This window comes from Centruroides sculpturatus, unplaced genomic scaffold (assembly GCF_000671375.1).
Source record: "Centruroides sculpturatus isolate CEXI.00-Female unplaced genomic scaffold, Cexi_2.0 scaffold1222, whole genome shotgun sequence".
Classification (NCBI taxonomy): Eukaryota; Metazoa; Arthropoda; class Arachnida; order Scorpiones; family Buthidae; genus Centruroides; species Centruroides sculpturatus.
The window spans coordinates 237,566-255,962 of record NW_019385484.1 but is presented as its reverse complement, the minus strand read 5'-3'; the positions used below and the strand labels follow the sequence as shown (position 1 = coordinate 255,962).

At 31.7% G+C, this 18,397-nt stretch overlaps 1 protein-coding gene across 3 annotated transcripts; it reads left to right on the top strand.

Annotated features, from left to right (window-relative positions):
- Window positions 1-1,543: 1,543 nt before the first annotated feature.
- Window positions 1,544-15,750, top strand: LOC111639414 (gastrula zinc finger protein XlCGF57.1-like). 3 transcript variants are annotated; one of them, XM_023385301.1, is made up of 7 exons: window positions 1,544-1,989; window positions 2,069-2,232; window positions 3,880-3,964; window positions 10,727-10,881; window positions 10,986-11,052; window positions 11,155-11,845; window positions 14,834-15,750. In XM_023385301.1, exons 2-7 carry the CDS (start codon window positions 2,104-2,106, stop codon window positions 15,465-15,467), a joined length of 1,761 nt encoding a protein of 586 aa, XP_023241069.1. In that variant the 5' UTR covers window positions 1,544-1,989; window positions 2,069-2,103; the 3' UTR covers window positions 15,468-15,750. The 3 variants fall into 3 exon arrangements, with proteins under 3 accessions (XP_023241069.1, XP_023241067.1, XP_023241068.1); XM_023385299.1 differs by lacking the exons at window positions 2,069-2,232; window positions 3,880-3,964; window positions 10,727-10,881; window positions 10,986-11,052; window positions 11,155-11,845 and adding exons at window positions 11,969-12,132; window positions 12,758-12,842; window positions 13,697-13,851; window positions 13,956-14,022 and having other exon boundaries at window positions 1,551-1,989; window positions 14,125-15,750; XM_023385300.1 differs by lacking the exons at window positions 10,727-10,881; window positions 10,986-11,052; window positions 11,155-11,845; window positions 14,834-15,750 and adding exons at window positions 5,228-5,382; window positions 5,487-5,553; window positions 5,656-7,263 and having other exon boundaries at window positions 1,553-1,989.
- The last annotated feature ends 2,647 nt before the right edge of the window (window positions 15,751-18,397 follow it).

Here is an 18,397-nt window from a genome sequence, read left to right as displayed (position 1 = left end):
AGTAATTTCGTACGTCAACAATCTACATATAAGTCGTTGAGTTCAAGTATATTTGCATGAAATTCATATATATATTTATTTAATCACTAACCTGTAGTTAAATGAAGTGTCATTAATCGATATCGAAAAGTAAATATCCACGTTAAATTTCTCTCAAAATCTACAGTAGCTGATATAGAGGGACGTCTACTCGTTGCCTTTGTTGCCAATATTATAACTAAACAAATGGATGCGTGCACATTCAAGGTTAAAGGAAGGAAGTGGTGGGGTGGCACGTCACCAGCACACGTGACGAGTTTGTAGCTATAAATTCAGGTTTATATGTTAGGAAATTATTATAAAACATTTTTGTAATAATTCTTTTTATGTGTTTTTGTATAAAAGTCTTGTTAATTCTGAAATCATAATGTTTTGGAGGAAGTTGATATAAGCTTATCAGATGGTCAACTTCCCTTTTGAGTGACAGACACGTCTTCCTTTTAGTTATTCACTCGAAAGGGAAATTTTGAGTGAAATTTCCCTTTTTCTGGTGTGGCTTAGCTCGAAGACACCCGTAATTACCTCAATAAATTGTTATTTAATGTAATAAAACCATTGCTAATTTTCTCAAATATGGAGAAAATTTAAAAATTTTTATTGTGAAATGTAAAAAATACTTTATTCATGTATTTATCAATTTATTTAAAACAAACTTTTCCCCACCTGACACTCCTCACCACCCGGTTGGGTGAATGGTTTATGACTCATCGAAGAGAACATCTGCAGACACTAGGGAATGATATTTCAAAGCCATTACTCGACGTATTGTTTACTTCTCGGTTTTAGAAACGTAAAAACAAATAGTAATTATAAAAGAATATAAACATTTTATATTCTTTTATTAAATTTTATGGTTAAAAAGGTCGAGGAGTGGGAAGATAAAGAGGGAGGATCAGTCGTTAAATAAGCTCTTTTGCTGAAAGTCTATTTACATATGTTAAATTGACGTAATTTTTGGGTGTTTGGGAATGTAATTTTAAAGAATGTATGAGATAGTCTTTCAGTTGATTTTCTGTTGCATAAGTGGTTATACAATGGGTGCAAAAGTATCGATTTTTGACATGGCTAGGTTGATTCTTTAATAAGTCGCTTTTAAGATTAAAAGCCCTGCTTAAGTTCCTGCTCAATGTTAGATTCTTGAAGATTTCTTGAACTTAACTGCTGAGGACGTTCTCTATTATCAATTTCGACTTGATTTTCATTGTTGTGTTATTTCATGTGTCTTTGCAAGAGAAATTGCCACGAAAACTTCTGATTGCAGGAAGCCCAGTGAGAGTTTTTTTCTTATAATTTGCTTCTACAATTTGCTTATTTGCAAAGGGCTATTTTAGAATGAGTTGCACTAGTTACTGCAAAGTATTTCCATTTTATCTTTGATTGGATTCTATTACATTTTTTTTTATTGAAGTAGAAAGTTTCTCGCTATCATATTTTAAGGTCCAAAGATGTAAAATTCTCGGGGGTGGGGTCATTTTTTTGACCAATCACCATCCTTTTCCTTGAGTAACTAAAAGGAAGATGATGTGTCTGTCACTCAAAAGGGAAGTTGACCATCTGATAAACTTCTATCAACTTCCTCCAGAACATTATGTTGTCTCTTAAGAATTGCTCTAATATTTCATCTTACAAAAGGAACTTGTTTTTAAGATTAAATATAATACTAGAGTTAATAAAACATGATATGGACGTAATTTAAAACATGAAAAAGTATTATAATGTTTTAAACCTGAATTTATACCTACAAAGTCGTCACGTGTGCTGGTGACGTGCCACCCCATGACTTCCTTCCTTTAACGTTGAATGTGCACGCATCCATTTGTTTAGTTATAATATTGGCAACAAAAGCAACGAGTTGACGTCCCTCTATATCAGCTACTGTATATTTTGAGAGAAATTTAACTTGGATATTTACTTTTCGATATCGATTAATGACACTTCATTTAACTACAGGTTAGTGATTAAATGTATATATATGAATTTCATTCACTTATTTATGCAATTATACTTGAACTCAACGACTTATATGTAGATTGTTGACGTACGAAATTACTCTAAATTGCTAAAATGAAGATAGAAAAACATTCAGATTTTACATACGAAGAAAGAGAAGAAAAATTTGGAGAAGTTTTGAATGAATTTATTGTAGAAATTAAGTCAGAACCTTTGGAATATCAAGACGACTATAGTATAGAGGTGAGTACAAAGTACAATTGTTTTAAGTAGTGACAGTAATATTATCCAAGTTAACATATATAAGTTATATAACATACTTGGAAACATTAAAATTCACATTAAGTAATGCTAACTAATTTCTTTTCTTATAAAACACTATCAATTTTATCAAATAATCAGTAAAAATACTGTACATTATACTTAATAGTTGGATTACTTCCAGTTCTTCACAGTAGGAGGCCTGGCTGTGAATGTTAACACGTGACAACTGTTTTGTATTTAAATTGCAAGTGTTTTAAAATAATAATTTGTATTAACACCTGTATAATCGAGCGGTAACGAATATTATTTCCGGTTTCCATATAAAAAAGCTCGCTCTCTAACATAGAAAATGCTCCCTTTTAAAAAAATTTTTTCCCTTTTAAGCAGATTTCCGTTTATGACAGGTTTTACTGTACAGTACATTTAAAATCAGTGTTTAGAAATATAAATTACACTCTTAATTATTATTTGAATAAATTACAGATAAATTTAATAGAAAATTAGATTTATTGTGAAAGGGAAGATGTTTATCTAGTTTCACATTTTTCCTCGACTTCCTCTGATTCAGAGGATGTTGAGTTCCTGTAAAATGGAAAGTTACTCAGAATGGCAGCAGAACCGACTGGCCGTCAATTTTTCTATATAAGATTGAAGTCACCTTCACTCGGGGCTTTTTGGTCATAGACTAATAGCCATCTTGCCTAGTCCTGCTGATGGATAGCTTGCCGTGGACTTAATTCAGAGGTTCCTAGCCGCTACAGACAGCCCGTCTGATCAGAATATACGCAACGCCATAAGAAGAGAAGATATGATTAATATGCATATTTATTGTAAGCTCTTTCAATAAGGAAAGGGGATTAGGAAATGGTTAACTGAATAAGTAGTCCCGTCACGTTGTGAATGTATTCGACGAAGTATTTAGCTAATATATTTAAAATAGCTATATATTCAGTATATTAATCCAGATTTGCTGTAAATGACACCATAGAATTAATCGCGAGTTAGGAGGCAAGCAATATTTATCCTAACTGGTGTCAGGCTGACGTAGACTGAAGTCTCACGATCTTTAGTCTTCTCTTAAGTTTAGATAAACAGTTAAGAGCCATCATAGACAAGTGGGTGAAGACTGACCGACCCCGATCTCACACTAATAGCGACTAAAATCGTCATTAAATCTTATCCTACTTGAGATGTTCCATCTCAAGTAGGATATCTCAAGTAGGAACATCTCAAGTAGGACCCTTTTATTTCCCATTCCATCGATCTTTACCCACCAAAATTTAACAGGAACAAACACTATAATACACAAACCTCCCTGCAAAATTTTAGAAATTTTCGACAAAAAGCATAGGAGGAGATATTAATTTAAGCTTCAAACAGGGTGCCACACACACACACACATGTCGAAACATTAAAAATCTTGGGGGGGTCATTTTTCGACAGATCTCCATATCTTTCTCTCTGTTATATATAACAGTCAGAAAAGTAATAGATAAAAAGCAGGCTTTATGTTCAATTTTATTTTTAAACTTAAATGAAATTTTACTATTGAAATAAAAACCACTTGTTTGTGTATTTATTTATGAATATTTTACAAATTAAAGTAGTTTTTTTTTATCGTTTCAGTCAAATATTTATGGAAATCAAATATCAACAAATGACACAAAGAATTCCAATATTTGGGAGAATTTTGACTATAAGAGTGAAATAGGTGAGATGATTAAGATATTTTTTTATAATATTAAAAGATGTTTCCAGTGCTTAGAAAAATAGATATATAAATTCGTATTTAAATAAATACAACTGCTAACTTATTGATAATACAGTAGAGCGTCGATTATCCGAAAGTCAATCATCCGAAAGAATTCCAGTCTGCAAATTTAAATTTTCACTAGTGCTGTGGCGCTGCAATTTTTGGTTATCTCTTGGACTACTGAAATATTTTACGTTTTTGATACTAAATTAACTTCTGAAGTATAATTTTTTATTGTTTTTATAATTTTCAATATATTTATTTTGTTTGTACAAAATAAAAAAATAATTTTTAACGATACAATAGTCTTCGTTAGGCTTAACATCGACGAAAATTCAACGCGAAGCGACACGCAAGGGAGAAAAATTTCACAATGGGATAAATTAATATATTTTTTGTACATAATCGGTTATCCGAAACATCGATCTTCCGAGCAAGCACAGTCCCCAATTGATTCGGATAATCGACGCTCCACTGTATTTCTATTTGATAAACTTTGCAATTATTTTGTATATAATGCATAAGGATTTAAATATATTTAATTCTGATATCTCGTATACTTTTGTTTTATATACATTTTGTAATTAGCAAAAATACACATGATACCATATGACTTTTCCGGGCAAATTGTAGACCTATAACTTCCCACTGTCGTCCGTCTGGCTGTCTGTCTGCTCTTAATCTCGAGAATGGAGTAAGAGAAATGAAATCCGAGAACAGATATACAAACGATAGGAGTAGGAAGCCCCGATTAACTACACGTAAACTTCCTATGCAAACAGAAAGTCACATTATTTGAATTCAAAACTCACCCACTAAAGCAGATAATAGATCACCGACTCCATTGTATTGTTAAAGGGAATGTATGATGTAAAAGGGCAAGCCACTACTAATTTGAGATGGAGAGAATAAATTAAATAAAATTAAAAATATGAATAAACTTTAGTCTTAAGTCGAATATAAAAACAGTTTTGATAATTGGATACAGGTATAAACATTCTCGCTTATAATAATATATTGTATTATAGATCAGGTTTATGCAGTGACACGGCTCTATTTTCGTTTATAACTATAAATAAACGATATAATAAAATCATAGGATTATATATTTCTGGATTAAGAAAATTTCTTTCAAATTATTAAAATTAAATTAATTTTACGAAATTATTTTAATTGTTTGCGTAGAATTACACATGCGAAATTTCTTAAATTTTATTACAGAGTGTAAGAAGGAAGAAATAAAACAGGAGAATTACGACATTAAACGTAATATAAAGTCAGAATGTAAAGTTGATGTGAAAACATTGGATATTAAAGTAAAGTCTGAAGATTGTAAAGAAGCTGTTTATTTGACAAATGATTTTGAACACGTACAGGTAAGTAATACACATTTCGATATATTTTTATATCTATTTCTTTTATTAATCTGTAAATATCACTACTTTAACGGTATATTTTGTATTGTTCATGTGTTATTTAGGTTATTCAAAAGAATGAATCCTTCACTCCCCACAAAGAATTTAACACAGAGGAGAGGAAGACCCAAAGTAAGTAAAATTTCTTAAATGCTGTTTTAAAAATTTGATTTTATAAATCATTAGTAAAGTACCTAATGAGGAAATTTTTAAATGTTTATTTTTAATTTATAGTTAACGAGGAAAGTCAAAGTAAGCAATATGACACTGAGTACAATCCTAGAAGAGCAGAACATTATAAAATCAACAGCAAGAAATTTGCTCCTCCAGTTAAAACAGGCAATAGAATGGTAGCAAAGATAAAAAGGAAATATTTCAGAATGATGGGTGCATCCTATTCTAAAAGAACATACACGTGTGATTTATGTAAAAAGACTTTTTTGAATATGTCAATTTTTCATGCACATCTATTCTTTCACATTGGAAAGAAGCCATCTCGCTGCACAACTTGCAATCGGAAGTATTCGTGGAAATTTCTTTTGCAAAAATACATGAAAGAACACAACAATGAAGATCAAATCCAAGTTGATAATAGAAAAGTTCAAAAGCCCTTTTGTGGTGAACGTACATCAAAACGAGGAACAGCTCACGTTTGTAAGATATGTGAAAAAGAATGTAAGGGGAAACATCAGTTGAGACGTCACGAAGCGAGACACAGTAAAGATCGACCTTTCAAATGCAATATTTGTACTAAAAAGTTTACAAAGAAATGCCATTTAAACAGGCATAAAGAAGTTCATAATAACAAATGTAAGTATTCATGTCGTATATGTAAAAGGTGTTTTAAAAGAAAAGACTGCTTGAGAAAACACGAAAACACTCATAAACATAAATATATGTATATTTGTGACGTATGCAAACTTAGATTTAAGTGTGAAAGTTCTTTAACAAAGCATCGCTTTGTTGAACACGAAAATATGTTTGTATGCTGGTGGTGTCGAAGGGCATTCAAAACAAAAAATCTGCTGGAGAAGCACTCGAAAACTCATGTTCAAAAGTGTGATATCTGCAAAAAGGAATTTTCTTGTAAAAGCACTTTAGCCATTCATAAGAGAATCCATGCTGACGTCAAACCATTTAGTTGCGACGTATGTAAGAGAAGTTTCAGAACTAAAAGTCATTTAAAAAGGCACGGAACTGTTCACAATGAAGCCAGTTTTCCTTTCTTCTGTGACGTATGTAAAAAGGGATATAATCTTAAAAGCGATTTATTAAAGCATGTACCTATTCATCTGAAAAATCCATATTTTTGTAGCCATTGTAAAAAAACTTTTAAAACAGAGATTGAACTGAAACACCATTTAGAAATTTTCTGTTTAAAAATACATCCCAAACACACCAAGGGTATGACATACAAATGTAATATCTGTGACCAGATTTTTAAAAAAAAAGTTGATTTTGAGAAGCATCTAATTACTTACAACGATGAGATACATTTCTATTGTGACGTTTGCGAAAGAAACTTTACAACACAACTAGAATTTCAAACTCATCATTAAACTAGTCATACCACAAAACAATACAATACAGAAGTTATTAAGGTTTAGATAATACATAAGTATACCTCTTTAGGTGTTAAAACGTATGATATTTCTGATTTAATTGTATTCTAAAAATTCGCGTTGGAAATCAGTTTTTATAATAGAAATTTACTTGTGAAATTCATTGAAATCTATTATGACTTAAATACAAAGCATATTTGAAGACATAACTATTGTTTCTATTTGTAATGTTTGAGTTTTTCTACATTATTAATAATATAAATTCTGCAACAAAATGTAACAAAGTTTAAAAATAAAGAAAAAAAATATAATTTCCTGATTACTTTTGTGACTTTCATCTTATATATAATGATTACAAATGATTTATTCATTTTGCCCATTATTGGCCGAATGGATAAAACCACAGTACGGTTAATCTTGAGTTCGCGCCTCTCCAAGGAACTGGTCACGTGATTTTCCGGGATTTCACGTTAGTAAAACCTAAATAGGGGACAGTTACACATAGAATGTCTTTCTGGCATGTATTTAAGAATGATTACGTGTAAAATACTTGCTGAGGATGGACGTATAGATCCGAAACACAAGAAAGTATTATATACAGGTGCAGATAAAAGCCTTCGTTTTCATGTTGATAAAAAACATTAAATTGGGTTACAAATATCAAACAAATGTGGTCCAGAACTTCGAAAAGTTCGTTAATTGCTTTATATTACAAATTGGTTGAAATCAAAGGAAGAAAATTGAGTTCATTTATTATATTAAGCAGATATTAACACTTCAATACTGATCGCGAGTAAATTCGTAACCTAACCCAACACATGAGAGTCTACTTGTATGTTCTATCACAGTTTCATATAGTTGACAGGGGTTTAAAAAAAATCCATAAAATACTTGATGTATATTTATTTTAATTTTATTCCAATCAAACCTCCTTGTAGATAACAGGAGCCTTTGTTGAAAGTTATATTTTAGCGCCCCGTAAGATAGAATTTGCGAATTAAAATGAAATTAATTACAAGAAATTTTTATGCTTTTTACGTGATTTAAAACAAGAAACAATCGTAGTGTGAGGTCCCGAATAGAGTTCAAACCTTAAGGTTTATAAAAATTTGTAATAAATAATTAACGCGAAGCGGAGACAAACAAACGATTTCGCAAGGTGTCGAGTAAACGACACCGGACTTTAACACCATTGCTCATATACAATAGCGAGAAGAGAACTTGATCGGGATAAGAGAAGCTCTGGCAAACAAAAGACGTAGAAAATAAAGGTATTAACGTTCTAGAACGTGATAAAAGGAAATAACAAGTGAAAATATGAGCGCAGGTGTCTTAGTTCTATCGGTAATCCCGGTCAGAGTCGAAGAATGGTGTCGGGTAGACCTTTCTCGCGACCCAAACTGATCTCAATTTCCATCTGGAAACAGGTGAGAGACCAATCGGGGAGCGAGGAAATAGAAGTCCTACGTAAGCAAAACCTTTGTTTTTAATAAAGGTTTCTGTAAAGGTGCTGAGTAATCATTGTCTCCATCACCATTACCCACACACGAAAAATGAGCCTTCGTATGCGCGTTTGATGCCACATTTAATAGCATATTTCCTTTACACTTCTACATCTTTTGCTAGCTGTAACTGATGGCTGCGCACATGCAAGAGAATAAAGACATTATATATCAATATGAAGGTATTCATTGAAACATTAATACGCCAATAAATGTTCATGAATCACTGTAAACAGTTATGTCTAATTTAAAAATAAAAATAATGATTTTAATAAATATCTATGTAAAATGAAACAAAGGTGTACATGTATATGAACAGCCGCCACCATCTTGAATAAAGGCGCAGGCCTGTACTTCAGGGGACTTTTTTCTTTAACTCTTTCCATCCTGTGGGCACTGAGAGGGCCTCTTTTTGCAAGCCTATTATGGGTTCGGCCAGGCCCACAATGGGGCTGCCGGGTGGTGAGGGACGGGGCCCGACATATCCGAACGGACCACTCCCGAAAGATTCCTGGGGATTTTTCGACCCGTTCGGATTCGAACCCGGGTCCCCCAGAGCGGTAGGCTGCCACCTTGGCCGCGTACTTCAGGGGGCTGTGGTCTAGTATAAAGGTTGCAAACTGACGGCCCATTTAGTCTTCATATCTGGCCCGCAATCTTGATTACTTCTTTTCTAAAAATCAATGTTTATAACATCTTAAAACGGAAAAAATTCAAACGTACAACTATTTACAAAGCCGTAAAGGCCTGGCAACAAAAGGACATTTGTTAGAGCTTTCTTTATTGTTTTAGTTTACCGAATAATATTGAAAACGGCCCTCTTCTGATATACATAGATTTCACTGGCCCTTTACTACGTTTGATTTTGCGACTTCTGGTTTAGATGATCCACATTGCTACATAACAGCTACAGATTAAAACACCTTTGCTCCATTACTACTGTTAACTCTGTTGAACCCAGCCAATGTAAATGCTTCTGCCACTAGTTCAGTATGGCAATTTAATCATAAAATATGACTCTTGTAGTTAAATTGCTCACTCTATTTTTTAATGTTCGTTTAGGCTACAATAGGAAAAGGAATCTAAAATTTTAATAGAAAATTTATTTTTTTAATTTCCTTGCTAATAAATTTTGAAACTTAAATACAGAAATATGAAAATGACAAAGATACACACAATGCTAAAATGCGTAAANGGCTACTCAAATATTTTACGTTTTTGATACTAAATTAACTTCTGAAGTATAATTTTTTATTGTTTTTATATTTTTCAATATATTTATTTTGTTTGTACAAAATAAAAAAATAATTTTTAACGATACAATAGTCTTCGTTAGGCTTAACATCGACGAAAATTCAACGCGAAGCGACACGCAAGGGAGAAAAATTTCACAATGGGATAAATTAATATATTTTTTGTACATAATCGGTTATCCGAAACATCGATCTTCCGAGCAAGCACAGTCCCCAATTGATTCGGATAATCGACGCTCCACTGTATTTCTATTTGATAAACTTTGCAATTATTTTGTATATAATGCATAAGGATTTAAATATATTTAATTCTGATATCTCGTATACTTTTGTTTTATATACATTTTGTAATTAGCAAAAATACACATGATACCATATGACTTTTCCGGGCAAATTGTAGACCTATAACTTCCCACTGTCGTCCGTCTGGCTGTCTGTCTGCTCTTAATCTCGAGAATGGAGTAAGAGAAATGAAATCCGAGAACAGATATACAAACGATAGGAGTAGGAAGCCCCGATTAACTACACGTAAACTTCCTATGCAAACAGAAAGTCACATTATTTGAATTCAAAACTCACCCACTAAAGCAGATAATAGATCACCGACTCCATTGTATTGTTAAAGGGAATGTATGATGTAAAAGGGCAAGCCACTACTAATTTGAGATGGAGAGAATAAATTAAATAAAATTAAAAATATGAATAAACTTTAGTCTTAAGTCGAATATAAAAACAGTTTTGATAATTGGATACAGGTATAAACATTCTCGCTTATAATAATATATTGTATTATAGATCAGGTTTATGCAGTGACACGGCTCTATTTTCGTTTATAACTATAAATAAACGATATAATAAAATCATAGGATTATATATTTCTGGATTAAGAAAATTTCTTTCAAATTATTAAAATTAAATTAATTTTACGAAATTATTTTAATTGTTTGCGTAGAATTACACATGCGAAATTTCTTAAATTTTATTACAGAGTGTAAGAAGGAAGAAATAAAACAGGAGAATTACGACATTAAACGTAATATAAAGTCAGAATGTAAAGTTGATTTGAAAACATTGGATATTAAAGTAAAGTCTGAAGATTGTAAAGAAGCTGTTTATTTGACAAATTATTTTGAACACGTACAGGTAAGTAATACACATTTCGATATATTTTTATATCTATTTCTTTCATTAATCTGTAAATATCACTACTTTAACGGTATATTTTGTATTGTTCATGTGTTATTTAGGTTATTCAAAAGAATGAATCCTTCACTCCCCACAAAGAATTTAACACAGAGGAGAGGAAGACCCAAAGTAAGTAAAATTTCTTAAATGCTGTTTTAAAAATTTGATTTTATAAATCATTAGTAAAGTACCTAATGAGGAAATTTTTAAATGTTTATTTTTAATTTATAGTTAACGAGGAAAGTCAAAGTAAGCAATATGACACTGAGTACAATCCTAGAAGAGCAGAACATTATAAAATCAACAGCAAGAAATTTGCTCCTCCAGTTAAAACAGGCAATAGAATGGTAGCAAAGATAAAAAGGAAATATTTCAGAATGATGGGTGCATCCTATTCTAAAAGAACATACACGTGTGATTTATGTAAAAAGACTTTTTTGAATATGTCAATTTTTCATGCACATCTATTCTTTCACATTGGAAAGAAGCCATCTCGCTGCACAACTTGCAATCGGAAGTATTCGTGGAAATTTCTTTTGCAAAAATACATGAAAGAACACAACAATGAAGATCAAATCCAAGTTGATAATAGAAAAGTTCAAAAGCCCTTTTGTGGTGAACGTACATCAAAACGAGGAACAGCTCACGTTTGTAAGATATGTGAAAAAGAATGTAAGGGGAAACATCAGTTGAGACGTCACGAAGCGAGACACAGTAAAGATCGACCTTTCAAATGCAATATTTGTACTAAAAAGTTTACAAAGAAATGCCATTTAAACAGGCATAAAGAAGTTCATAATAACAAATGTAAGTATTCATGTCGTATATGTAAAAGGTGTTTTAAAAGAAAAGACTGCTTGAGAAAACACGAAAACACTCATAAACATAAATATATGTATATTTGTGACGTATGCAAACTTAGATTTAAGTGTGAAAGTTCTTTAACAAAGCATCGCTTTGTTGAACGTTAGTGATTAAATGTATATATATGAATTTCATTCACTTATTTATGCAATTATACTTGAACTCAACGACTTATATGTAGGTTGTTGACATACGAAATTACTCTAAATTGCTAAAATGAAGACAGAAAAACATTCAGATTTTACATACGAGGAAAGAGAAGAAAAATTTGGAGAAGTTTTGAATGAATTTATTGTAGAAATTAAGTCAGAACCTTTGGAATATCAAGACGATTTTAACGTAGAAGTGAGTATAAAATACACTTGTTTTGTAGTTATATTAATATTATCGAGAAGTTAACATATATAATACTCAAATACTCTTATGTATTTTTGACATGTCTAGCTTGTATTTCTCTATTGTAAATAAAATTAAGAGAGAAAACGTTGGTGTATGGCTTATAAACAATTATCAACTGCGTGTGTGGTCCCATCTGTTACGATATTTAAAAAAAACCCTATTATACTTTTAATTATTATAACATGAAAAAAGAAGTTCAGTTTGAGGATAAGATTGGATTTTATAAAAATATTGTAAATGCTAATAACGAGTAAAGTCGTCATTAAATCTTATTCTACTTGAGATGAAACACACGACCCCTCTATCGCCCATCCCTTCGACCTTTTCCCATCAAAATTTAACAGCATTAATCCCCCTAATTCAGAAAACTTCCTGCAAAATTTCAGAAATTTACGACAAAAACCATAGGAGTTATTAAAGTTCAAATAAAGTGCCAGACACACACACATATACAGAAATTACCCCGGAATATTTTTGCATTTCTCGATGTCCTTACTCCAAATAATCGTATTTTCGTATAAAATTCAACTTTTCTGATAATCAATTTAAAGTATTTTTTCTATCGTTTCAGTCAAATATTTATGGAAATCCAACATCAACAAATGACACAAAGAATTCCAATATTTGGGAGAATTTTGACTATAAGAGTGAAATAGGTGAGATGATTAAGATATTTTTTTATAATATTAAAAGATGTTTCCAGTGCTTAGAAAAATAGATATATAAATTCGTATTTAAATAAATACAACTGCTAACTTATTGATAATATTTCTATTTGATAAAGTTTGCAATTATTTTGTATATAATGCATAAGGATTTAAATATATTTAATTGTGATATCTCGTATACTTTTGTTTTATATACATTTTGTAATTAACAAAAATACAAATGATACCATATGACTTTTCCGGGCAAATTGTAGGCCTATAACTTACCACTGTCGTCCGTCTGGCTGTCTGTCTGCTCTTAATCTCGAGAATGGAGTAAGAGAAATGAAATCCGAGAACAGATATACAAACGATAGGAGTAGGAAGCCCCGATTAACTACACGTAAACTTCCTATGCAAACAGAAAGTCACATTATTTGAATTCAAAACTCACCCACTAAAGCAGATAATAGATCACCGACTCCATTGTATTGTTAAAGGGAATGTATGATGTAAAAGGGCAAGCCACTACTAATTTGAGATGGAGAGAATAAATTAAATAAAATTAAAAATATGAATAAACTTTAGTCTTAAGTCGAATATAAAAACAGTTTTGATAATTGGATACAGGTATAAACATTCTCGCTTATAATAATATATTGTATTATAGATCAGGTTTATGCAGTGACACGGCTCTATTTTCGTTTATAACTATAAATAAACGATATAATAAAATCATAGGATTATATATTTCTGGATTAAGAAAATTTCTTTCAAATTATTAAAATTAAATTAATTTTACGAAATTATTTTAATTGTTTGCGTAGAATTACACATGCGAAATTTCTTAAATTTTATTACAGAGTGTAAGAAGGAAGAAATAAAACAGGAGAATTACGACATTAAACGTAATATAAAGTCAGAATGTAAAGTTGATTTGAAAACATTGGATATTAAAGTAAAGTCTGAAGATTGTAAAGAAGCTGTTTATTTGACAAATGATTTTGAACACGTACAGGTAAGTAATACACATTTCGATATATTTTTATATCTATTTCTTTTATTAATCTGTAAATATCACTACTTTAACGGTATATTTTGTATTGTTCATGTGTTATTTAGGTTATTCAAAAGAATGAATCCTTCACTCCCCACAAAGAATTTAACACAGAGGAGAGGAAGACCCAAAGTAAGTAAAATTTCTTAAATGCTGTTTTAAAAATTTGATTTTATAAATCATTAGTAAAGTACCTAATGAGGAAATTTTTAAATGTTTATTTTTAATTTATAGTTAACGAGGAAAGTCAAAGTAAGCAATATGACACTGAGTACAATCCTAGAAGAGCAGAACATTATAAAATCAACAGCAAGAAATTTGCTCCTCCAGTTAAAACAGGCAATAGAATGGTAGCAAAGATAAAAAGGAAATATTTCAGAATGATGGGTGCATCCTATTCTAAAAGAACATACACGTGTGATTTATGTAAAAAGACTTTTTTAAATATGGTAATTTTACAAGCACATCTATTTTTTCACATTCGAAAGAAGCCATTTCGCTGCACATCCTGCAATCAGACGTTTTTCTGGGATTTTCTTTTGCAAAGGCATATGAAAGTACACAACAAAGAAGTTCAAATCAAAATTGATAATAGAAAATTTCAAAACTTTTGTGGTGAACGTTTTCAAACGCTTTCAACACGCGCATCAAAACAAGGTGCAGCTCACGTTTGTAAGATATGTGAAAAAGAATGTAAGGGGAAACATCAGTTGAAACGTCACGAAGCGACGCACAATGAAGATCGACCTTTCAAATGTAATATTTGTGCTAAGGATTATAAAACGAAACGCCATTTAAACATGCATAAAGTATGTCATACTAACACATGTAAGTACTCGTGTCGTATATGTAAAAAGCCTATTAAAAGAAAAGACTGCTTGAGAAAACACGAAAACACTCATAAACATAAATATATGTATATTTGTGACGTATGCAAACTTAGATTTAAGTGTGAAAGTTCTTTAACAAAGCATCGCTTTGTTGAACACGAAAATATGTTTGTATGCTGGTGGTGTCGAAGGGCATTCAAAACAAAAAATCTGCTGGAGAAGCACTCGAAAACTCATGTTCAAAAGTGTGATATCTGCAAAAAGGAATTTTCTTGTAAAAGCACTTTAGCCATTCATAAGAGAATCCATGCTGACGTCAAACCATTTAGTTGCGACGTATGTAAGAGAAGTTTCAGAACTAAAAGTCATTTAAAAAGGCACGGAACTGTTCACAATGAAGCCAGTTTTCCTTTCTTCTGTGACGTATGTAAAAAGGGATATAATCTTAAAAGCGATTTATTAAAGCATGTACCTATTCATCTGAAAAATCCATATTTTTGTAGCCATTGTAAAAAAACTTTTAAAACAGAGATTGAACTGAAACACCATTTAGAAATTTTCTGTTTAAAAATACATCCCAAACACACCAAGGGTATGACATACAAATGTAATATCTGTGACCAGATTTTTAAAAAAAAAGTTGATTTTGAGAAGCATCTAATTACTTACAACGATGAGATACATTTCTATTGTGACGTTTGCGAAAGAAACTTTACAACACAACTAGAATTTCAAACTCATCATTAAACTAGTCATACCACAAAACAATACAATACAGAAGTTATTAAGGTTTAGATAATACATAAGTATACCTCTTTAGGTGTTAAAACGTATGATATTTCTGATTTAATTGTATTCTAAAAATTCGCGTTGGAAATCAGTTTTTATAATAGAAATTTACTTGTGAAATTCATTGAAATCTATTATGACTTAAATACAAAGCATATTTGAAGACATAACTATTGTTTCTATTTGTAATGTTTGAGTTTTTCTACATTATTAATAATATAAATTCTGCAACAAAATGTAACAAAGTTTAAAAATAAAGAAAAAAAATATAATTTCCTGATTACTTTTGTGACTTTCATCTTATATATAATGATTACAAATGATTTATTCATTTTGCCCATTATTGGCCGAATGGATAAAACCACAGTACGGTTAATCTTGAGTTCGCGCCTCTCCAAGGAACTGGTCACGTGATTTTCCGGGATTTCACGTTAGTAAAACCTAAATAGGGGACAGTTACACATAGAATGTCTTTCTGGCATGTATTTAAGAATGATTACGTGTAAAATACTTGCTGAGGATGGACGTATAGATCCGAAACACAAGAAAGTATTATATACAGGTGCAGATAAAAGCCTTCGTTTTCATGTTGATAAAAAACATTAAATTGGGTTACAAATATCAAACAAATGTGGTCCAGAACTTCGAAAAGTTCGTTAATTGCTTTATATTACAAATTGGTTGAAATCAAAGGAAGAAAATTGAGTTCATTTATTATATTAAGCAGATATTAACACTTCAATACTGATCGCGAGTAAATTCGTAACCTAACCCAACACATGAGAGTCTACTTGTATGTTCTATCACAGTTTCATATAGTTGACAGGGGTTTAAAAAAAATCCATAAAATACTTGATGTATATTTATTTTAATTTTATTCCAATCAAACCTCCTTGTAGATAACAGGAGCCTTTGTTGAAAGTTATATTTTAGCGCCCCGTAAGATAGAATTTGCGAATTAAAATGAAATTAATTACAAGAAATTTTTATGCTTTTTACGTGATTTAAAACAAGAAACAATCGTAGTGTGAGGTCCCGAATAGAGTTCAAACCTTAAGGTTTATAAAAATTTGTAATAAATAATTAACGCGAAGCGGAGACAAACAAACGATTTCGCAAGGTGTCGAGTAAACGACACCGGACTTTAACACCATTGCTCATATACAATAGCGAGAAGAGAACTTGATCGGGATAAGAGAAGCTCTGGCAAACAAAAGACGTAGAAAATAAAGGTATTAACGTTCTAGAACGTGATAAAAGGAAATAACAAGTGAAAATATGAGCGCAGGTGTCTTAGTTCTATCGGTAATCCCGGTCAGAGTCGAAGAATGGTGTCGGGTAGACCTTTCTCGCGACCCAAACTGATCTCAATTTCCATCTGGAAACAGGTGAGAGACCAATCGGGGAGCGAGGAAATAGAAGTCCTACGTAAGCAAAACCTTTGTTTTTAATAAAGGTTTCTGTAAAGGTGCTGAGTAATCATTGTCTCCATCACCATTACCCACACACGAAAAATGAGCCTTCGTATGCGCGTTTGATGCCACATTTAATAGCATATTTCCTTTACACTTCTACATCTTTTGCTAGCTGTAACTGATGGCTGCGCACATGCAAGAGAATAAAGACATTATATATCAATATGAAGGTATTCATTGAAACATTAATACGCCAATAAATGTTCATGAATCACTGTAAACAGTTATGTCTAATTTAAAAATAAAAATAATGATTTTAATAAATATCTATGTAAAATGAAACAAAGGTGTACATGTATATGAACAGCCGCCACCATCTTGAATAAAGGCGCAGGCCTGTACTTCAGGGGACTTTTTTCTTTAACTCTTTCCATCCTGTGGGCACTGAGAGGGCCTCTTTTTGCAAGCCTATTATGGGTTCGGCCAGGCCCACAATGGGGCTGCCGGGTGGTGAGGGACGGGGCCCGACATATCCGAACGGACCACTCCCGAAAGATTCCTGGGGATTTTTCGACCCGTTCGGATTCGAACCCGGGTCCCCCAGAGCGGTAGGCTGCCACCTTGGCCGCGTACTTCAGGGGGCTGTGGTCTAGTATAAAGGTTGCAAACTGACGGCCCATTTAGTCTTCATATCTGGCCCGCAATCTTGATTACTTCTTTTCTAAAAATCAATGTTTATAACATCTTAAAACGGAAAAAATTCAAACGTACAACTATTTACAAAGCCGTAAAGGCCTGGCAACAAAAGGACATTTGTTAGAGCTTTCTTTATTGTTTTAGTTTACCGAATAATATTGAAAACGGCCCTCTTCTGATATACATAGATTTCACTGGCCCTTTACTACGTTTGATTTTGCGACTTCTGGTTTAGATGATCCACATTGCTACATAACAGCTACAGATTAAAACACCTTTGCTCCATTACTACTGTTAACTCTGTTGAACCCAGCCAATGTAAATGCTTCTGCCACTAGTTCAGTATGGCAATTTAATCATAAAATATGACTCTTGTAGTTAAATTGCTCACTCTATTTTTTAATGTTCGTTTGGGCTACAATAGGAAAAGGAATCTAAAATTTTAATAGAAAATTTATTGTTTTAATTTCCTTGCTAATAAATTTTGAAACTTAAATACAGAAATATGAAAATGACAAAGATACACACAATGCTAAAATGCGTAAATATGGTTTATTTCATAAAAAAAATTAATTTTACAAACGTACTTACAAGAGTTTTTTTTTCCAAAATAAACGAATACATTCAATTTTGATACATGAATTCGTGTTCAAAATTATGAAAAGAAAAACATAACGTTTCTTTACAGTCTCTTTGAAGATACAGTCGACCCCCCTACAACACTGTTGATAATTCCGTTTTATATGAATTCCATGTTGTACGAGTCACTTAGATTTT